The sequence below is a fragment of the Mesocricetus auratus genome, unplaced genomic scaffold (genome assembly GCF_017639785.1).
Source record: "Mesocricetus auratus isolate SY011 unplaced genomic scaffold, BCM_Maur_2.0 Super-Scaffold_100019, whole genome shotgun sequence".
Classification (NCBI taxonomy): Eukaryota; Metazoa; Chordata; class Mammalia; order Rodentia; family Cricetidae; genus Mesocricetus; species Mesocricetus auratus.
This window is the reverse complement of record NW_024429200.1, coordinates 31,529,277-31,552,832: the sequence shown is the minus strand read 5'-3', so window position 1 is coordinate 31,552,832 and position 23,556 is coordinate 31,529,277. Positions and strand designations below refer to the sequence as shown.

At 40.4% G+C, this 23,556-nt stretch overlaps 1 protein-coding gene across 2 annotated transcripts in view; it reads right to left on the bottom strand.

Annotated features, from left to right (window-relative positions):
• Positions 1-23,556, bottom strand: part of Col28a1 (collagen type XXVIII alpha 1 chain) — a 185,542-nt gene that overhangs the window by 72,434 nt on the left and 89,552 nt on the right. For both annotated transcript variants that reach the window (XM_040728558.1, XM_040728559.1), the window contains 6 exons: positions 19,116-19,184; positions 16,120-16,188; positions 14,778-14,846; positions 9,117-9,188; positions 8,372-8,440; positions 6,117-6,188 (listed from right to left, as the gene is read on the bottom strand). In XM_040728558.1, coding sequence (XP_040584492.1) covers positions 6,117-6,188; positions 8,372-8,440; positions 9,117-9,188; positions 14,778-14,846; positions 16,120-16,188; positions 19,116-19,184 — 420 coding nt within the window. The remainder of the gene's footprint in view (positions 1-6,116; positions 6,189-8,371; positions 8,441-9,116; positions 9,189-14,777; positions 14,847-16,119; positions 16,189-19,115; positions 19,185-23,556) is intronic.

The window sequence follows — 23,556 nt, the reverse complement described above, 5'->3', positions numbered from 1 at the left end:
CTTTGTTGCTTTCATTGTCATGACCCATGTTGTATTAGTATTCCATTGTACACATCCTTTCTCTGAATCAGTCTTTATATATTTTATTTAAAAATTGAATAGGAAAACTGAAACATCTTCTCTCTTGCTCCTTCCTGCCTTCCTGGCCCACTCTATCACTCCTTCTGCCTCCTTTTTATCTAATACTAAGTCCCAAAGGTAATTCTGTGTCTCGCCTGAATCTATACCAGTGTTTCTCAAATGCCAGCGCACAGACAGAGTTTGGCAAATATACAGTGCTCAGTTTCAAGTCCAGAATCCAGACTCCATTGGTCTAAATGACGGGGCCTGAGAATATTAATTTTTATATGCAGCTCTGGGGATTCTGACACAGTGCTGTTAACACAGTTGTAAAGACCCTGTTCTAAAACACTTGCCGCTGCGCATCACAATTGTTCAAAATGATACCCTGGGACAGAAAAAGAAAATATCACAACTTTATATATGGTGGTGGCTTGAAAGAAAACATACCCAAAGGGAGTGGCACTGTTAGGAGGCATGGCCCTGATGGAGGAAATGTGTCACTGTGGGGATGGGCTTTGAAGTCTCCTTTACTCAAGCTACACGCAGGGTTACACTCAGTCTACTTCCTTTTGCCTTCTGGTCAAGATGTAGCCAGCACCACGCCTGCCTGCACAGTGCCATGCTCCCTGTCATGATGATAAAGGTCTGAACCTCTGAACTCTAAGCCACCACCTCAATTAAATGTTTTCTTTATAAGAGGTGATGTGGTCATGGTGTCTCTTCACAAGAGAAACCCTAAGACAGGCATTAGTAGCAGGGACTGGGGTATTGCTGTGACAGGCCTTACCATGTTTTTGTTTGGAAAAATTTGGACTCTGGTACTTCGGGATATAAAAACAGTGGAGTGCTTTAGGTGAAGCAGTTTTGGATTAATTCCATTGGCAGAAGAAATCTCAAAACAGCCTAGTATACACTCTGTTGTGTGTTAGTGGTAACTCTAATGAAGATTTATAACAAGAAGGAGCGAGTTGGACAGGGTAAATTACGAAATGTAAAACTTAAGGAGAAAAAGAGTACGAGGAAGTGGAATGTAGCTAAATTCTGTGTTCAAGGAGATGAAGAGAGTAAGAAATGGAATAAAAGGAGTGATGACATCGGGGCAAGATGCCACTCAGTTAAGTTTCCAACTTGTGCAATGGAATTAAAGAAAAACTTGGAGACAGGTGTGGCGGTACACACCTTTAATCTCAGCACTGGGAAGGCAGAGACTGGCAGATCTCTGAGGCCAGTCTGTTCTACAAAACAAGTTTCAAGACAGCCAAGCTCAGGCAGTGAAGGACAGAAAGCTGATGAAGATGTAATTGAGGAGGCCATGTTTCAGCTCCAACAGAACTTGGCAGCTTCAGCCACATGGTTCTGGCTGTAGAGTTAAAGATAGAACAGTTGGGTTATGGAATTTATTCCAGGATTAAGGAAAGCCCCTGAGGTCTGGAATGTCCCTGCTTGGAGGTCTAGAGAGGTCATTGTGTAAAGCTGTGAAGTTGAAGCCTGGATTGCCTTGGAGACCCCCAGAAGCTGGAGATGCCAGAGTCATGGGATACCTACCGAGGAGAGTTGCTAACAGGGAGCAGATCCAGCCCAAGAGAAAGAAGTGTGTTACAGTCAACACAGCGATCTGAAGAGCTTCTGACATCAGACACGGAGATGTGGAGTGTGGAGTTTGCCCAGCTGGTTTTTGGGCTTGCTTTGGTTAAGTATTTCCTCACTACGCTCGCTTCCCTCCATTTTGGAATGGTAATGTGGTATTATGTGTTGGAAGTATGTGATCTGCTTTTTTATTTTGATTTTAGAGGGATTCCAGTTAAGAGATTGCATGAATCTCAGAAGAGACTTTGAACTTCAGCCTTTTAAACACTGTTGAGACTGATAGACCATGGAGACTTTTGAAGTAGGAGTAAATCCACTTTTGCATTATGATATGGCTACAAGTCTTTGGGGGCCAGGGAGTAGAATGTGGTGGTTGAAAAGAAAAAGGTCCCTAAAGGGAGGTGTACCTATGAGAAGGTGTGGCCTTGTTGGAGTAGGCGTGACCTTGTTGGAGGAAGTGTGTCACTATAGGGATGGGCTTTGATTTCTTTCGCTCAAATTTCACCAGTGTGACACTCAGTCCACTTCCTGTTACCTTCTGGTCAAGATGTAGTCAGCCCCAAGTCTGCCTGCATGCCACCATGCTCCCCACCATGATAATAATGGACTGAACCTCTGAAGTGTAAGCTACCACCTCAATTAAATGGTTTTCTCTATAAGAGTTGTCATGGTAATTGTGCTACTTCACAACAATAGAAACCCTAACTAAGATACACATTTTCATTTTCATACATAAAATTATAATATTTTACATGCTTTATGTAAAGTTCCAAACATATATTAGCAACATGTTTTATATATCTAAAATTGTAACTAAAGAAAATGAACAAATTTATTTGGAATGTGATCAGAATTTTACTGGCATGTGTCTGTAATCAGAGACCTTTGGAAACTACTGTTTCAGAGTAAGGATAGGAAAACTGCAAGCTGTGGGTCAAAGCCAGGTTGCCCCAGGTTTTGAACAGCCTTGGGCTAAGACTAGTGCTCATATTTTCAAGCAGTTGTAGTGCAAGTGCCTATATAACAGCCTCAGTTTTGCTTCTTGGCAGACAAAGATGAACTACATTTTTTTCCTTTTTTAAAATTTAAATTAGAAACAAGCTTGTTTTATATATCAATCCCAGTTCCTCTCCCTCCCCTCCTTCCCTGCCCCCCCCAACAACTCCCTATCCCATCCCCTTTCTGCTATCCAGGGAGAGTGAGGCCTCCCATCTCAGCTCTGCAAAGTCTGTCATATCATTTGGAGCAAGGCCTAGGCCCTCCCTCATGTGTCTAGGCTGACAAAGTATTCCTTTGTGTGGAATGGACTCTCAAAGTCCATTTGTATACTAGGGATAAATACTGATTCACTGCCAGAGGTTCCATAGATTGCCCAGGCCTCCTGACACCCACATTCAAGGTGGGGTCTGGGTTGGTCCTATGCTGGTTTCCTAGCTATCAGTTTGGGGTCCATGAGCTCTCCCTTGTTCAGGTCAGCTGTTTCTATGGGTTTCTCCAGTCTGGTCTTGACCCCTTTGCTCATCACTTCTCCCTCTCTGCAACTGGATTCCAAGAGTTCGGCTCAGGCTCAGTGTATAGCTGTGAATCTCTGCTTCGGCTTCCATCCTACTGGATGAAGGCTCTAGGATGGCATATTAGGTAGTCATCAATCTCATTACTGGGGAAGGGCATTTAAGGTAGCCTCTCCACTATTGCTTAGATTGTTAGTTTGGGTCATCCTTGTAGATCTCTGGACATTCTACCTGTCCCCTTTAAAAGAAAAAAGAAAGATGGAGTCCTGCTTCAGAGATAGAAGCATTTTTGTGTTATGCTTCAGTCGGCTTCTACGATCTTAGTTCAGTAACTAATTCCTCCTTTGCCTGTTGTATGTGCATGAACTGGGCAGTCCCAATTCTTCCAGGAGGAACACCATCAAAGCATTCGCTGATGAGGAACCATGTTCCTCTCCTCGCTGAGGCCTCTGCTGTGGCGATTCTCCACAGTACAGCCTACTAACTGAGCACACAGGCTGCTGGGACCTGCTTCATGCCACAGAAGGTGTGTGCTCAACCTTAAATCCCAACCGGTGGGTGATGGCCCGTGTCACCCGAGTTATGATCTGGCAACAGATATACCCACCCCCACCCTCTGACAAAGGAACAAAACTTAAGTCTTTAAAATTTTTCACTAAAGACAAGTGAATGGCTCAGCAGGTAGAGGCACTTGCTGCCATGCCTGACAAACTGAGATCAAACCCTGCAATCCACATGGTGAAGGAGAAAACTGACTCCAACAAGTTGTCCTCTGACTCAGGCATGTGTGTGCGCGCGCACACACACACACACAAATACAGAAATAAATAAATGTTCACTAAAACCAGTGTTAAGACAAAAAATATGTTTCTAGGTTTATTCCTTTTAAAATATGAAAAGTATCTTATAGCTCCCTTGCTTATCAAGATCTTATATTAAGGTGTAATTATGATTTATAATATTCCAATTTTTCTTCATCTTTTAAAAAAATCTTCTATTAAAATGCCATATTTACTTTGAATAAGATTAGTTACAACATAAAAAGTAATGCCTTATTGCTAATATTAATAAAATACATTTCTTTCACAGTGACAATTCTTTATAATGTGTTTCTTGAACTACCTGTGGCTCTTGAAGAAATATGGATCCCTGGATCTGCCCCAAGAATTTACTAAAGCCAGATCTCAGAGACTCTGGGGGCAAGACCAAGAAACTTTGGTTTCTAACAATTTCCCCATAGCACCGAGAGGCACTAATCTGAGACCCCTTAATACAGCTCCTCATATTGTAGTGACCCCCAACCATAAAACTGTTTCATTGCTGCTTTGTAACTGTAATTTTGCTGCTATTATTAGTGGTAATATGAGTATCTGATATGTAGGATATATGATATGCAACCCCAAAGAGGTTGTGACCCACAGGTTGAGAACCACAGACCTAAGGGCAATGACAATCATGGTTCTACTAGCAATCCTGTTCTGTAGCACTCTCATTTTGTCAATACCAGTTTTCAAAACTTGCTTTCCTGGGGCTAAAGAGATGGATCTGCAGTTAAGAGCACTTCTAGCTTGTGCAGAAGGCTTGGATTCTATTTCCAGCAATCACAGGCTGGTTCACAATCATCCCTTACTCCAGCTCCAAGGAATCAGATGTTCTTGCCTAACCTCCAAGGGCACCAATCATGTACATGGTACACATTCATATACACAGGGAAAATGCACACACCTAAAATAAAATTAATAAATCTAATACAGAAGCTTTAAAAGAAACTTGGTTTCTCATCACCTATTCGTTAAACAATCTTACCTCTTTTTTGATAACCTGTGTGGTAGTTTGAATGTGATTGGCCCATATACGCTCATAAGGAGTGGCACTGTTAGGGATGTGGCTTTGTTTGAAGTAGGTGTGGCTTGTTGGAGGAAGTGTCATTGTGGGGGGGGTGAGGGGGGTTGGGAGGTGGGGGGATGGGGGGGCGTGGGGTGGGCTTTGAGGTCTCATATATGCTCAAACCATGCCCAGTGTCTCAGACCACTTCCTCTTACCTACAGTTAAAGATGTAGGATCCTCAGCTCCTGCTCCTGCTTCTGCTCCAGCACCATGTCTGCCTGTATGCCACCACATTGCACCGTGGTGACAACGAAGTAAACCTCTGAAACTATAAGCTACCTCAATTAAATGTCTTCCTTTATAAGAGTCACTGTGGTCATGGCGTCTCTTCACAGAAATGGAAACCTTAAACCCTAACTAAGACAGCCTGTGTCTTCCTTGAGACACAAACCCTCAGGATTGCTGACGTCGACTACAGCAAGCTCCCATGAGATCAGGATACTTCTTACTGCTTGCCTCCCTCTCCACTGCCCCCTTAGCACCCTGCTCTGGAAAAATTGGGTCACGGACCCCTATTTTCCATTTTACAGCATTGATTTTTTTTTCACTCCTGTGTCAACCATTTACTGAGTGCCAGAGACAGTACCAGTGCCAGAGACAGGGTGTTGTCTCTTAAACTCTGTGTTGTCATGATTGCTCTGTGAAACAGATCCCATTCTCCAGCCCTATGACTGATCGGCTCAGGTGGGTCAAAGCAGAGCAGGGTGGGACCTGCCTTCTGAAGCCCCTCTTTGGCATCATGGAGGCTGTCAATCAATAGTGACCTCTGCTGTTTAACAAAAGATGGAGGGAAGCAGAATGCATCATGGCCCTATCTTTTTTGTAATAACTAGAGATGACTGGTAGTCAGATTCTCCCCCGAAGCACAAATGATTATATACTTTATTCCATTCTATTATGGTCTGGAAAGAGAAAGTTTTCCAAAGACATTTTCCCTTGGGGGTTTTTGTCATGTATTTGTGGGGAAGGAAACAAGTAATCAAATTTGAAGTGGAAATTTAATATTCTATTGAAACCAGACACAGTTACCATCTCCTCCAAGCACAGACGAGAATATAAGAAACATACCTTTGGCCCCTCGGGGCCTGGAAAGCCCCTCTGTCCTTGATTTCCTTTGCTCCCTTTCTTTCCTTCGTCACCCTGACAGAACAATTACAAAGATAAAGAGTCTGAATCAGCGGGTGCTCTTGCAGCCACACGAAAGTCAGGCTCTCAGCAAACACCAGCTTTCAAGTGAGTCTACCTGGGCACGGCCCGGCCACCCAAGGTTTGTCAAAGTGCTTCAAAAACCTGCCCAGTCTTTGTCACTTACTCAAAATGATTTGATATTTTTAAGTTCTGAATGGCAAAGAACTTTTTCTTGAGTCTTCTGTACCATGAGTCTGTGCACAGATGGTTCTGATACATTCGATATTTCAGAAAAAGTGATGTTGTTCTAGCCCGTGTCTCAATTTTCATGCTATTTCAGTTTAAAAACATTAAAAGAGATATTTTTCAAATCAAGGCCCCATTTCTTCCTCAGTGGGGAGTCTAGTTGATTCTACATAGGAAGGCCAATAATTTTGCTGGTATTCAAGCAGTAACCTGGAGCAGAGCCGGGAACTGTCTCCCGTGGCTTCTCGGCATGGTTGTACTTAGCAGTGTTTCCACAACCATAAAGAATTCTGCTACCTTCCACCGAAGCTCTTGGCACTAGACCACTCTCTCTCTCTGGGAGGCTCTACCGTGCAGCATTATATACAGATATGAGTCCAGGTCAGTGAAGGACTCTCTTCTGAGGTCACTGGCATATGGCTGGAGCACCTGGTGGAGCACATTGCTGGTAAGCCTGCTGGAACCACAGTTTTCACACTCATGGGGGGGGGGCTTGGGAGAGCACAGATTTCTAGATCCCGTATCCAGAGAGTTTCTGATTTAGCCAGTCTCCACAAGGGCTCAATAATTTGCATGTCAAATATCCCCCAGGTGGTGCAGACCCAGCTGATTAAGGGACGGTACCTTGAAAACCAACGAATCATGCTAACACATCAACAAAAGGATGCTCCATAGAAAAAACAAAAAGCCTCCAATTGATTCCATAGGATGCCATTAACTGTAGAGTACACAGTCATTAAGAGCAGTGACACAAGTAGTAAAATTTCAAACAGCACTTGGTCCATCACGATAATGCAGGAAGAATGGCACAGTGCATTTCGGGACCTTTGTCACTGCTTTGACGCCCATTCTCTTAGATTTCCCTCACTTAGGACCCATGTGCTATTGCTGTTCTGGGGACTTTCTCTAGCCATCTCATATCCTAAAGTCCAGATCTCTCTCAGAGACCCCGCCCTTCCTCATAGCCTCACTTCTGATCAGTACTAGGTCAGCATCTCTAAATGTGTATTTACACAATGCTTTAAAAAGTGTTCTTGTCTCCTTGTTTGAAGAAAAGGTTGATAGGTTCAAGTGCTTGTGACTGTACAGATATATTTAAATTTCAGTTCCTCACATTTAAGACTAAGGGTTTGCCTTTAGTTAATATTTTTACAAGGCTGATTAATTGGGAGTCAATATTTTAATAGAATAATAAATAGAATACAAATATGTACCCAGTGTGATTGACAACTCTGCATAAAAACTACAGGAATTCTGGTCCCTTAGAGATGGTATGTTATGCTGCTAAAGGCCTAATATTATGGGTAATTTTATATCTTCTCATCTTGACTTACAACCATGTTGGGCAGTGGTGGTACTTGGGAGACAAAGGCAGCCAAATCTCTAAGTTCCAAGCCAGCCTGATCTACAGATCAAGTTCAAGGACAGTCTACAGAGAGAAACCCTGTCTCAAAAACAAAACAAATAAACAAAAACATGTGATCGGAGCTGCATTTCTAGAGGGAGTAAAGTGACATTTTGTTTACTTATTTGTTTTAGACTAGGATTCTAATACATGCCTGGCTTATGCTAAGCACATTCTCTCACTAAACTACAAACCCCATCGCCTAAATTGTCCTTTAATGAGTAGATATGTCCCTTACTATTATGTGAAAGCCTATAAATATTTGAATAAACTTAAGGCACTTTCAAATTCTAGCGATGAATCTTGAGAATTCTTTCCCTTCCCATGTTTTCCTTAAGTGCTTGTTGACCAGTTATTGAGAAAACGTGTTAAATGCTTTTCAATGCTAGGTCTTCGGATGGATGTGGGAAAGCAAAGACAGATAATACACACTTGCAAGATACAGACATAGTAAGAATGTAAGTCAGACAGCTCCTAAACCAGCTCTTTAGCCTGGGGACCAGAACATAAGCAGCTGCTTCCTGCAGAGCTGTCACCTGCATACCTTGGGGCCCGGCTGTCCTTTTCCAGGCATTCCTTCTGGGCCTCTTGTTCCTGGAAGCCCAGCTTCTCCCTGAAGGAAAGGACACAAATGTCTCAGCTGGCTCTGGGGGGACAGAACGCAGAACCCACCCCCAAAAGCAGCAGACCTTCGTTATCATCTCAATTAAAATGGAAGCTTATGAATGAATCAATTAACTTCAAACTCTCCTTTAACCAGAGCAGATGAAATACCACAAACAACTCCTGTCTCTCAATTTCCAAAGCCCGAAGCTCTTCATTCACAGTGAGTAGGTTTTTGTTTTTGTTTTTGTGCGTTTTGTTTTAAAAAAGAAAGGCCTTTCACCTTGTCATCTGTTATTTTTCAGTGGTTTTATTGAAATCCGAGCACGTCAAGTGTCAACAGAAAATAGTTCAGACATCTTTACTACAGCTTGACTTACTAGATGCATCTATAGACTCTTTTGGAGGAAGGCAGGTGTTTTTGTTTGCGATTATATTGATGTGATTTCTAGAACTCTTAGAGAAAGCAGCAAGTGCCAAGGCCAAGACACCAGCCATGACGAAGGGCCTGTGAGGCACCAAGGCAGGCAGTTGTGCAACCAGGATCTTTCCGGGGTCAATGAAAAGAGCCTTCCGTTCTCACAGATGCTGTCTGCCCCGGTAGTTTAACCCCAGGTCCTGGAGGACCATGATGCTGTTTTAGTCCCACGGTTTTGACACTGATTATATGAAAGCAATAAGATTACCTTCTTTCCAGAGGCCCCATCTTCCCCTGGGACTCCAGGCTGTCCCGGGAGCCCCACTGTACCTGGCTCCCCCTGGTGGATAAACAGATATTTTATTTCGGTGACATGTCCTTAACATGAACCTCCTTAGTTGGAGAAAGGGTCTTTATAAATATAATCAAGTTAAGATGAAGTTATTAAGGTGAGTCCTAATTCAGTATGACTGCAGTCATGATTTAAAAAAAAAGAGGATAATGCCCTGTGAAAACAAGCGGAAAACTTGGAGACAACAGAGGCAAACACAGACAAGATGCCGTCACAAGCCAAGGAGTGTTGGGGATTCACAACCTAGTAAAAGCTAAAAAGAGACCAGGAAGGATTCTTCCCCGTAGGGTTTGTTGAAAGCAAGGCTGTAGATATCTTGACTACAGATGTATAACCTCTAGAATTATGAGATTTCTGGTTTTCCAAGGCACTTGGTTTACAACATTGTCACACCAGCTCCATGAAATTCCCCAAAAGAGGAACTGGGAAGTGTAGCCCTAACACTCTTCCAGCTCTAATGCGGTAATTCCATTTGCTTTCCAGGTGATTCGTGCTTAGCAGTGACTCCTGTAAACCATTCATTAAAACACACACACACACTGCTTCCAAATGGGGGGTGGGATGTAAAAAAAAATCACAGTAAATTTAAAATTCACTAGAATAAAATGACAAAAAAAGAGAAACAGAAAGAACTTAAAAACAAAGAAAACCATTCATAAAATAAAAAGGTGATATTTCTAAAACTAATGATAAATCAGTAGTGGGAGTGGTTTAGTATGTTAAAGTAATGATGGCATAAGTAATATTAGAAAGGAAAGTTGATACATACACAGGACAGAGTTTTAAAGAACACTCTAAGGTTCAGTGAAAATTTCAAACAAGTACATTGTAAAATATTAATGGTGGTTGAAGACTTGGCTCAGTAGCTAAGAGAGGGCTCATTGCCCTTGCAGAGACCCTGGGTTTGGTTCCCAGTGCCCACACAGTGGTTCACAATGCTCTAAACTCTATTGCCAGGAGATCTGCTATCTCTTCTGACCTCAACAGGTTCCTGTGTGCATGCAGTTCAGGTACACACACACACACACACACACACACACACAAATTTAAAACCTTCTTTAGAAAAAGAAAAGAAAAACATTAACAAATGCATAAACTTCAAGAATTTTATTAAAAGTAAAGCAATGAATGCTGTTAGTAAGCAGATCAAGCCTCTATACCAGCGGTTCTCAACATGTGGCTCGCCACCCCCAAGGGGTTTGTACATCAGATATTCTGTATATTAGATATTTACATTATGATTCATAACAGCAGTGAAATTACAGTTATGAGAGACTAATGAGAATTTATAATTGGGGTCTACACAACACGAGGAACTGTATTAAAGGGTCACAGCAATAGGAAGGTTGAGAACCACTGCTCTGGATTTTCACTTCCTAAGACAGCAAAGCTCTTGTTGGCTTTCTAGCCAAGCCTCGATAAACTTTCAAATCATTGAAGAACAGGATCTCTACAAAATCTACAAAAGATTACAAAACAAAATGAAAACAGAAAAAGAGGGAAAACTACCCATTTTGATTTAAGCTAGCCAATTCATTCCTAGGCGTTTACTCAATAAAAGGGAAAACAGGTGTTCAAAGACACATCAATAAATATTTCTAATTTATAATATCAAAATCTTGGCAACAGTCAACATCTCTACATCAGGAAAATGGATAAGTAAATTGTGGTACCCCTGTTCGATGGGAGGTTTTCAGCAACAGAAACAACTATTCACACACCCTGCAAAGTACACATTGAACTAGTTCTTCTGGACAGGCAGAAGCAATATCTACCTCAGAAGTAACCAGTGGTAGTGCAGATTGTTGGAAACACATCACTATTAGAGTTAGGGGGAGTAGAAGGACAGTTTTGCAAAGGATGCATGGTAGTTCTAATGAGTAACAGGTGCCTTGATCATCTTGGTTATGAGAGGGTTTCAAGACCATTCATATGCCAAAATCTATCAAAGAATATATACTAAGTATGATTATTTGTTATATGCTAACAACACTATGTCCTCAATAAAAAATGTCCTTGATAAAAGACTAATCAACTGATGTATCCTTAAAAAGTTGAAAGACCCCCAGAGTGGAGAGACCCTCACTCAAGTCTTGGGATAAGCCGACGCCCCAATTATTCAAGAGAGACCATTCTTGCTGCAAGCACATGAGGTTTATTTGGGGAACTAGTGCACTGGGGCTGATGACCCTCGCAGGGGCAGAGGAGTTCGACCCCTAGTAGCTGCAGTTGGGGGTTTTTAAAGGGAAAAACTGAATCGGGGAGTTAGGCAAACATCATAAACATAACGGATGAGGAAGTTAAATGATATCTTATGTCTTAACAGGAAGGTTATCTCAAGCAAGCATCCTTTAGGCATTGCACAGTTAAACATTGAGCAGGTATGTGGTGAGCTAGTTCCTGGATAAGGAAGGGTTATCTTTTAGGTTTATCTTGAGGTCTCCCGATTCTCAGGAGAGGGCAGAAGGGCAAGTCACTCTGTGATGGGCTAGTCGCTAGGGGGTCTAAAAATGTTGAGTTGGGATTTCTCAAAGTAAATGCCATGAATAGTTGAGTTTATCTTTAAAAAGAATACAAGCATGATTCAACATCTAAAATCTTTATTAATATATTAATATATAAGATTAACAGAGTAACAACTATTTCAGTAGGAATAGAACTTGTCTAAAATTCATTACTTATTTATAATAAATAAGGAAAATTGGTAAAAATGGAAAGAGAACAGAATTTCCTTGACCTAAGAGAATACTTCAAAAATTTACAGCAAGCATCATATAATTTTGTTTCTTTTCAGACAATATGATTTTGTGTAAAAGAGTATGAAGCACTTCAATCGGAAATAATAAGTGATTTCACAGGGTGACTATGGGTAAAACCCAACATGCCAAAATGAAAATAAGACACGTACTTCTCCAGTAGGTCTACAGTAGTTAATCAGAACTGTTGGAAAGAGAACAATTCATATTGACATAATTTCTTTGGGGAGCCTGGGAATGACCTTAGCAAAAGAATGCGATAGAAGATCTTTATAGAAAAAAATGAAAATATTTTCCTGAAAAGTAAGAAAGCCTTACTCTGTAGCTGGAAGAACTCAACAGCTGATCTGTAGATTCAATGAAATATTTTATTAAATCTGACAATTCTAAAATGTGTTAGAATCAACAATAAGCAAGAAAGATAATAGGAATATTTTTCTTGCTACACAATGGGATTTTCTTTTTCGTTTTGAGAAAGGTTCTCATGTATCCCAGGCTGGCCTCTAACTTGCTGCACAGCCCCAGGAATGACCTTGAATTTCTGATCCCCTTGCTTCCTCTTGAGTGCTAGGATTGCAGACTTGCACTACCACACAAATATATACAGTACTGGGGACTGAATCCAGGGCTTTGCACATGTGCTAATCCCACAGGGCGACAGTAAAACTGCTACCATGACTTGGAGCCAAATATGAAGCCAGTTTTAATTAAATACTGGCCAGGATGGTGAGCTCTACCCAGATCCATTCCTGGGTGCCCAGAAAATGGCAGTAAGTCCCATTTTACAGAGATTTAAAGAAAAGGGGGGGCAACCCCATAGAGCCACTGTATTTCCCATCAGGTCCAATCTGGGGCAAGCATTTATCCTGACATATTTCCTGCCCACCTACATCCCCCCTCCCACCAACATGTGATCAAGCACATCAGGTATGTGCTTCAGGATGGAGTGAAAACTTGTGACTTGTTATCTCCCATAAACAACAGCCTCTGGCATTTTAGGAAGTATCTGTCCTTGGGCAAGTAGCTTGCAGGTTAAAGGCAGTTTTCTTTCATGGATCTCGTAGGCACAGTAATTGAAACTTAAAGGATAACTTTGGTTCTCACACATGCAAAGCAAGAACTCTGTTAACTGAGCTATATCCACAGTGACATGATGTATTTTAAATCTGGAAGGATCAAAATAGGAAGGCAATAGAGCAGAGAAATACAAATAGATGCTAGGATGGAATAGAGATCTAGGTTGCTGATTCCTATGGACATATACATGTAAACTGCAAACCAGCATGGCAAAATGGTGTTCCCAACAACTAAAACAGACACATTAACGATTCAGAGGAGACTAGATTCTTCACACAGATGCCCCACACAAAGCTAAAGTCCACGCGGATAAAAAGGCAACCTTAAAAAGCAAAGCGTAAAACTTTCAGAAAACACGAGAATAATTTCATGACTTTAAGAAGTTTTAAAATAACATTTTTAAAGTGTAACGCATAAAATGAGAGAAACACATCAAAATGTCAAACTATACACTAAAAGGATAAACACCGGTTGCAACCTAGAAGATACTAGTAACCCAGCCAACAAAAGGTTAACATCCAGATGTATAAAGGACTCCAATAATAAAAAAATTGCATAAAGTCCTGAGTATCTTTAGGAATCTACAAACAGAGAAGATGAAGGTCCACTGAGCACCTGAAGAAGCTGTTTCTTTGGTCCCCAGAGAATAAAAATTAAAACGATGAAGTGTATTTTTGTCTATCTCCTACTTTCCAGTTGACACAAGCATACACTGTGGCCAAGAAGCGACAGGGCAGTCTACGTGAGACAGGGCACCTGCAGCTCCCCAACGGAAGACTGTGGCACCTCACAGTGCCACCTCGGCTTTCTACAAGTCTGGGAAACCTGTAGCCTGGCATGGGTATAAGGAAACATGACATGTTTATGGCGTGAGCATTGGGGAAATATAAGGCAAGAGAAGAACCACTTAAACACCACAAGCAAGAGAGGGAGGAAACATGAACTGAGATACACTCATGCAGTGACTATTTTATTTTTAAAGGAGAGAAGCTTAAGATTAACTGGAAAAACTGGAATTTAAACCTAGGCAGTCTGGCTGATGTTCCTTAACATACTGTCTTTCTAAATTGACATGTAAATTGTACTTCACATGAGTATACTTATACACTGCATATACACATATACCTCATATTTAGCACTTAGCATAGTACATATTATATCAAAGCCATGTAAGAATGACAGTCTCATTACTTTATTAATATACTGTTATATTTTGTGATATATGTATGGTTTTGTTAAGCTTGCATTTGATGCATTCTTCTAGTCCCTGAATGTTTATAACAATCTTGGCAGCGACAGCCAAAAAATGGTGAAGTTCAGAACTCAGTGTGGCTCACTAGGAACTGCATAATTTCATGGTGAATAACAGACCTGTGAAGGTTGGATCAAGTAGTAATTCATCCCTTCAGCAGTATTTGAAAGCCCGCCATGTTGTCAAAACTGGCATATAATAACAAACAAGATGAACAAGGTCCCTTGCCCCAAGTGAAGCATGAGTTTTCAAACACAACCCTGTCCAACACACCAAGAAAACTAAGAAATAATAATCATACTTTTCCTCTTAGTTACATTTCGAAGTTAACAGAAACAAGATAAACATATATGTACATATATATGCACACACACACATATATATATTTAGATGGCATATGCATGCTTTTTCTTGCATTTGGATATGAAGGAAATCTTACATTGCATTATGTAAATTGCCTAGCTGCATCTGAGCAGCAGTCACTGAACTCACCTTTGGACCCTGTATCCCTATTCCCATTGGCCCTCTAGGTCCTGTAGGTCCCATCTGGCCTACTTCTCCCTGGGAAGGAAAGAATATTGGACAGGGTTGTTAATATTAAAGCACAGTAAAGGTAACATATTCCTGCCTTTGATCTCCTCAGAGCTTTTTTACATCAACAATGTGAGATTTTATGTACCTAATTCACAGCACACACATACAAACACACACACACACATACGCACGCATGCACACACACATGTTGGTAGTTACATATGAAGTCCCTTCAGCTACATGGATTTTTGATGTAAGTTTGACTTAAACTATAAGCCGTGTGGTATACACCTGTAGGGGCACCTTGAAAAGATAGACAGTTACATTACATAACGGTTAAACATAAACATGGAAAGAACTGTGATCTCTGACTAGGAGCTAAAACAAAACCAGAGAACAACCTAAACTCTCAATGATGAGCACCAAATACAACAAGACCCACAGCAGCACACACCTGTGATCTCAGTACTAGGGAGTCAGACGCAAGAGATCCTAAGTTAGAGACTTACCTGGATCTATATAGAAATGTCTTGTCTTCCCCACACCCCAAAAGGCAAATAAATGAACAAATAAACATATACACAAACAAATAAATCAATACTCCGAAGGGTAGAAATGGTGTTTTTCTTCTGGTATGTGTGCTCCAAGGTGAGCTTATGAGAAGTAACATTTAGTTATTCATAACAATGAATAGTGATCCTTGAAGCAGTGTGGAAGCTCACTAATTATAATAGCTGCCTTTCCTCAAGCGATGCATAAGAGTGTCAAATTAAGGGATAATCTGATTCCAAAGTTCAAGGAAAACTTTTGCTATTTAGGTCATTTCTGTCTTTTTAGGTGCTGGAAGTTGAAGCACTGAGGGAACGTTGGTAAGAATGCAAGTTCAGCCGGGCATTGGTGGCGCACGAGCACTCGGGAGGCAGAGGCAGGCGGATTTCTGTGAGTTCGAGGCCAGGCTGGACCGATAGCCTCCAAAACAGAGAAACCCTGTCTCGTAAAACCAAAAAAAAAAAAAAAAAAAAAAGAATGCAAATTCACCAGTCCAGAGTGCCACGGTGCCTGTATTGATGCCTACTTGCTAGAATAGGGCCTCAATAATTAAAGATAAAAACAAGATATAAATAAAGGTTATGCATTATACCTTCTAAGTCATTTCTAATATCAGTGTTGCTTGGCATAGAATGTTCTGAATTTTAAGTTAATTCCATCTGTTCTCTTGCAAAGACACTAAACATCAATCATAAACAATCAATAATTATACTATAAATGTATTAAATTTTTCTATCATCCAGAAAGTTACCTTGGAACCAGGTGACCCTTGTCCTGGGGGTCCTTGTGGACCAGGTGGACCAATTGGACCTTGAATCCCCTTTAGAATAAAAATTTTAAATGTCATTAGTTAAATTAAGATATTTGGAGGACAGTCTCATGTCTTCTAAAGTTAAAATATAGCTCCTCTTTACAAATTACTGATGTCACACCAACTATTGAGTAGACCACTGTAAGTGTCCAATCAAACCTTATTGTTTAAACCCCAATGCATATCCTTTCCTTTGATTGTAAGAGAAGTCTCAGTTGGCCCACACAAATACCTGGAATAAATCTCATGCTTCCAGTGAACACCTTTAACCCCAGCACACTCTCGGGAGGCAACAAGAAGACAATCTATATAATTTTGAGATCAGCCAGGTCTATATAGTGAGTTCTTGTTATATAACAAGATCTTGTCTCAAAAAACAAAAACTCATGCTTCCTCATCCCTAGTAGAGTCAGGTGTGCATATATCACTCTATCCACATCTGAACAGTCAGAATCTAGACTAATGTATGTAAGTTCTCATTGATTCTAGAACAGTCGTTCTCAACCTTCCTAATGTTGTGACTCTTTAATACAGTTCTTTATGTTGTGGTGACCCCATCCATAAGATTATTTTATTGCTTCTTCATAAGTGTAATTCTGCTACTATTATGAATCATAATGTAAAAACTTGTGTTTTCCTATAGTCTAAGGCAACCCTTGTGAAGGGTCATTCAACCCCCAAAGAGGTTGCCGCCCACAGGTTCTTTTCTTCTTCCTGTGGTCAAGCCATGTGGTAGTCTTGTACCATGTGAATGAAGAAAGCTCCCCAGGGAGGCAGACTAACAAGAATGAAGATACCTGGCCCCTTGACAACATTGATGAACCTCTACCCCAGCTCACAATTTTCAATCTAAAAAGGGAAATTTCATAAAGCTAAGCCAATTCACATCTCTTGTCACATGCACTGAAACATATTTCCTAGTTGGATGCAGTGACATGTTAAAGACACGATCTGGACTCTGAAGAGCAAGCTGACAGACATGGAAGTGAAACATGTTCAAATACATGACTCATTGCTGCACTGTAGGTAAAATGAGGTAGAGGAACATAAGACTTGCAAACTTCCCTTCTGGAGAAAGCTATCTGGATTACAATGAGTTTTCTTTGTAGAAAATGGGAAGGGGCTTAGTTGAGACTTTCTTTACTCTGATCTAGAAGGAGGAGTTCAATGAAGCCACTTATACTTTGATTTTGGTTTAGGAGACACGGGGGACTGTTCTGACTACTGCCTGGGTTATCTAAAATGGCCTGTAGTAGCCCAAAGGATCCAGACTCACAGCAGAGGCATGTGAGTTTTTCCTGCTGATGAAATGCATGCCAAGTAGGGGCCAAGAGTGACCTGGCAATAGGGAGAATGAAGTCCTGCACAAGAACATGCTAGATGAAAGTTAAGAGCAGAACTGAATGCATAAGTAAAGATTAAGTTTAAGTAGCACTTTTACCATTTCTCCTAAAAGTAAATGAATTCTGTGCACAGAGAAGTTTATAATCACTTCCATTCTCCTACCCATTAAGGGTCAACCTGTAGAGACATTTTTGCCTTTGAGTTTCTGTTTTCTTTTGTAGCAAAGAAAGGACATACAAAACCAAATTTTTTTAAAATTTTAACTAAAAAAGAAACAGTCTCCATTAAGAACCAGCATTAAAGGGAACAGGAAGCCACAGGTGGGAGGCTGAGAATCTACGGACCATCTGGACAGACTGTCTTTGAACCTCATTGTCAGTCCCAGATTAGTATCTCAGCCCCAACAAACCACAAAGCCCAGGATGTATCAGTCCTGCCAGGATGCCAGGAGCAGACAGTAGCCCCGCAGGAGCCAGCAGACAAACTACAGGTCCTGAGAGTCAACCCAGGCTCATCAGTAGCCAGATAGCCAGCTCTGTTTATTACCTCAGCACTATTTACAGATTGACCTTGATGTTCTCTGCACCCCAATCCTCCTAACACATTAGACTGGGAACTCTGCCAAGGGCGAGGAAGTGGGAAAAGGAATAGTAGCCAGCCTTCCTGTTGCTTGGGATAATAAATATGTAGTAGTAACGGTAAAAACAATTCTTAAGAATAAACTCAACATTCCAGGCCTAGAGTGAGATTTGGAATTACTTCGCTTTCAACCCTTTTTCTCCCATCATTACTCTAGGTCAAGGAAGGACTATGTGTTCTCCAGGCAACATAATAATTCAAACCGCAGCCATGAATTTTAATCAAATGAATTTGGCACTCTCTAACCAGAGCAATAAGTCTGTATTTGCTGATGGCTTTGATTAAATGAGACTGCACAGATAAAAGCAGAGGGTGAACCACAGTGGATAGTGCCGATGTCCAGGCTTCAGACCATTTATATTTGACACAGTTTTCCGACTTCCCCAAGTATTCCGAGATTTAAGAAGCAGTTCCAGATCTGAGCATGCAGACATCTTTCTTCTCACCCCAGAGGCCCATGTCCTTTACAAACAAATCATGCTCTGCTTCTTTGGGGGAAGGATGCCATTAAGATAACTAGTCAGCCCTGATTTGGTACTTACTTAGATACCAAAGCTATACTTAGGTAGGTGAAACACACCTCTGTTGGTACAGGAGCCGAGAATACAGTCATTTTAAAGAGGAAAACACACTCAAGCCAGCAGGTAAGAAAATACTTCTCTTCCAAGAGGGACTACAAATACAAGCTACTGTTAACAGAACACTTACCTATTAATAAGGTATTAATATAGGAAGTCATAGCACCAAGAAACACATAGTTCATGTTTTTTGCATCTCTGAACATCCTAAAGTTATAATCTCCTCATGATACTATTTTATCCTTTCCTTGAACTTACACTCCTTGGAATTCATTTGCTAAATGAGCACAAAGATGCTCATAGGACTGGTCCTCCCTGAACACAAGGACTGGGTGACATGTCTGTGCCAAGAAAGAGGAAGCAAGAACCACTTACCTGCTCGCCTTGACTTCCGATGCCAGGAATACCCGCTGGTCCCTGGGGTCCCACAGGTCCCAAATCCCCCTGTCAAAATATAAGTAGATAAAACCTTATTCACCTATACCTTACTAATCTGGAATTGACCTAGATTAAAATCTATCTTTATACTTTTAACATATTCAACATGGAAAAACCAAAGCCTGCATTACCTTTAAACAACTTATAGTCCAATGTACCAAAATAGTTAGTGATGTATTCACTGTTTCATTTAATTTGTTATCTTTAATGAAATTTTTATTTTAGTTTTTGAAATTACAACATAATTACATCATTTACCCCCACCCCACTCTGCCCAGAAAATCTCTCCCTATACCTCTCCTTGGTTTACTTCAAATTTATGACGTCTTTTTTAAATTAATTGTTGTTATTATATATGTATATGTGCATATATAAATATTCCTGAATATGTAAGAACAACCTAGAATCTGTATCAGTTTACATTTAACAGCCATTTCTCTCACAACTCAAGTCATATGATTATAAAAACATAAACATTCCTGTATGGAACACAGCTAACATTCAAAAGCATAAGATTAATGAAGTGTGAGAAAAATAAATTGGAGGACAGTATTTCTAATTTTTTCAAATAACTTGTCAAAAATTAAGAAATGAAAAGAAACAAAATGAAGGAAGCCAAACTTCTCCAAGAAAACAAAGCAGAAGTTACCAGTGAGGGCAGGTATAGTGGCACAGGCCTTTAATTCTAGCACTCAGGCAGCAGGCGGATCTCAATGAGTTGGATATAAGCCTAATCTACCTAGTGTATTCTTGACCAGCAAGGACTACACAGTGAGACCGTCTCAAAAAACGGGTGTGTGTGAGAGAGAACTCAGGTCCTAAGTTGCTTATGAAGGAAAGCTAACAGAATTCACTGCTGATTGGGAAAAATTCCATGATTTCTCCAGGGTTTTTGAAGGAAGAGAGCTACCACTCTGAGAAAGAGAAACCAAAGAAGCAAGGTTGGAAGTGGGAGGGATACTTGGAGCTCTGTTCCAGACTGGCTAAATTTTAGAAGCCTAAACCTGATGTCTAAGTGAAGACACTAAGTGGGAAAGATCAGAACTAGGAATTTCAATTTGAGGGCCTTCAAAATAATGACAATAGTCAATGCCATGCCTGGGTGACTTTATCAAGAGACAGAGAAGATCAGCAGCAAGTCCTTCTAGAATGCCAGTCTTTAGAGGTTAGAGAAATGAAGCAGTAATGAGAACTTAGAAGAGCATCCGTAGAGACCAAGAAAAGAGATGGCTTCAAAAGGGAAGGGGTCAGTAAGTGCTGCAGTTAGGTAAAGTACACCTATTGAGAAGTATACCATTGAGTAGCATGGACAAATACACTTCTTGCTTGTTTTAATGGCAATCATATTTAGACTACATCAGGGAGAGCCAATGTTTTCTGGCAGGGTACTTAAAATTGGACCTAAGGCCTGATTCATGTGAGTCAAATTCTCTGTCATTGAAACAGACCCCCAGACTTCTTTACACCTTTTATTTTAAGTGCTCTCCATATTGTTTTTGTTAACCTTGAACTTACTCTGTGGTCTAGTCTTTAATCTGTGATTCCCCCTACCTAAGCCTCCAGAGTATCTGGAGTTACAGGCCTGTTCCTCCAGGCCCAGTTTGCAATCCTTTTCTAAAAAGGTTGGATAATGAATCTTTTTGGTTTGACAGCCAGTATAAGGTCTGCTTTGTAACTAAAAGTTGCTACTTTAGTAGCATATAAACACCCATAGGGCAAAGGTAAATACCAGGTGTGTACCAATGACATTTGGTTCAAAAAGACAGGCAGAAACTTAGGCTAACTAGCTCTTTATGAACAAAATTACATAATTGGATCAGATTTTATATAAATCAGAGTATTAACTTGTGTCAAGGCAGGCCCTAGAATAAAAATATGTCCTGTTTGGATTTGGAGACAGACTGTCCTAACACAAAACTTGATCTCTTGGTTCCCAGGGATCCTGTACTCAGTGGGTGTCATGTCTTGTCTGGTTTAATCATCTTTAAAACTCCTTTCTGTGTCTCCACTACCTAAACGACCTTAAAAAATGACAAGATGACAGTAGTTAGTTTCAAGTCTGCTGAGTCCAGAATCCAATTCAAAACCAATGATCTGTAAGTAGTCAGTAAAGAAAGCAAAGACCAGCTTCTTGCAGAATTTACACATTAATGTCTATGTTGTCATCAGTGTTTGCTCTAGAACTATTCATAATAGCTAAGTCAAGAAACCAATTTAGATGTCTAACAACACAGAAATCGGTTAAGAAAATGTGGTGTACATACATAACGGAACTCTTAAACAGCCATAAGGAATGAAGTTATGTCATTTGCAAAACACATTTTTTGGTTTTGTGCCACCCATTTAACAGCTGAGTCAACTCTCCAGCCCCCAACTTGTTAAAAATGGAAACCACTAGGCCAACAAGATGATTCAGTGACTAAAGGTGCTGGCCATACAAGCCTGGAGACCCAAATATGACCCCTGGAACCCAGGTAAGGGTGGAAAGAGAAGAGCAACTCCATCCACAAAGGTATCCTCTGACCACTACAACAGGTAATTAATAAACAAATAAATGTTTTTAAATGGATACAACTGGAGAGAATGATGCAAAGAGAATTAAGATAGTCTTCAAAAGTCAAATATTGTATGTTTTCTCTTGTTCATGCCTTAGATTTTATGTGTTACATAAAATCTTGACTTGAAAGTAGAAGCACAACTATATGTAGGAACTCCTGGACTTGAGAGAGGAGGATTATGGGAAGGGGAATATGCCCAACATCTAATATATACCTGAATGAAAATGTCTTTATGTTACACAGTACCATGTACACAATAATTTTATTAAAGAAAATAAATCAATAAATATCTGTGTCATAAGTACATTGTTTTTTTTAACCAATTATGTATCTGTGAGCATTAAGTTAGGAGTACTACATTGTCACCTGAATCACACACAAAAGTTTCTGAATCTAATGTCTTATTTAAACTAATAGGAAAAGAGAAAAGACCAGTAAGGAGAAAGTGAACAGAGTTGGTTTGTAAGAGAGCAGCAAATAAGAACTTTTCTATGTGATAGTGTCCAGATATTTCAAAATTTTCTTTGCATAAACTCCAGATGTGAGCACTGGGAAGAGCTCCCAGAGTCCAGTGAAGAGGGGAAGGAGTGATAATATGAGCAAAAGAATCAAGACCGCATTGGGGATATCCACAGAAACAGCTCACCTGAGCTAGTGGGAGCTCACTGACTCCAGACTGACAGCTGGAGAACCTGCATAGGGCCAGACTAGGCCCTCAGAATGTGGGTGACAGTTGTGTGGCTTAGGCAGTCTATGGGACCACTGGCAGTGGGGCCAGGATTTATTGCTAATATTTGAACTGGCTTTTTGCAGGCCATTCTCTCTGGCTCAGCCTAGAAATAGTGATCCTTCCTCAAGTGATGTACCAGACTTTGTTGACTCCCCAATAGGAAGCCTTACCCTCTCTGAGGAGTAGAGGAGGTGGGGTTGGGGGAAGGTGTGTGTGGGAGGAATCAGGAGGAGGAGAGAGAGCAGGAACTGAGATTGGTATGTAAAATGAGACAAGATTGTTTTAAAATAAAATAAAGCAAAAACTTCCTGACCCTTTCCCCCCAAAGAAGCCTCCAGATGCAAAAGCACAAATGCCATCCCACAGTAACACTTGGAGGGTTAAGACACTGAGCTCACAACAACCACCATGTTCTCACAACTCCAAAGGAAGAAAGAAGCATTTTAGAGCTGTAGTTACACTTGGAGCTGAGCTATTTGAACCAAGAATTATATTAGATTCTAAATTTGCATGACTCACTGTTTATCATTACTTTTGCTAATTAAATACTGTCAGAAAAGAATATATCACTCATGACTGAAATTCAACACTTGAGATAATCTTATCAGTTGTTATTCTAGCATAAGTAATATAATGATATGCCTAGAGCATGACAGATAAATAACCCATTATTGACATGAGGACTCTAGTTTTTCATACATCTTTCTTTACATCTGTTTTATCTTTTTCCTGCAAGTTTATACATGAATGTTGTATTTATGTTGTATCTATCCTACCTTCTCTCTCCCAACTACTCTTGTGCCGTCAACTCCTTCTAAAATTCATGACCTTTTAATTATGTATATGATGTGTATGTATACACACACCACACACACATACGACATATATCTTATCTCTTCTCCCTCTGACAACTTTCACTCTCCACTGCTCTTTAGGGTCTGATCAACTTCTAGTATCTTATGTCACCAACTTCAATTCCACTCCTAATCACCAAGCCCTTTAATGTAAACAAATAACTAAGGAGTTATAAAGCAGATTCTGATGGTTAGGACCAGACAGTGGGGCTGCAGGGTTGAATACGAGCTCATAA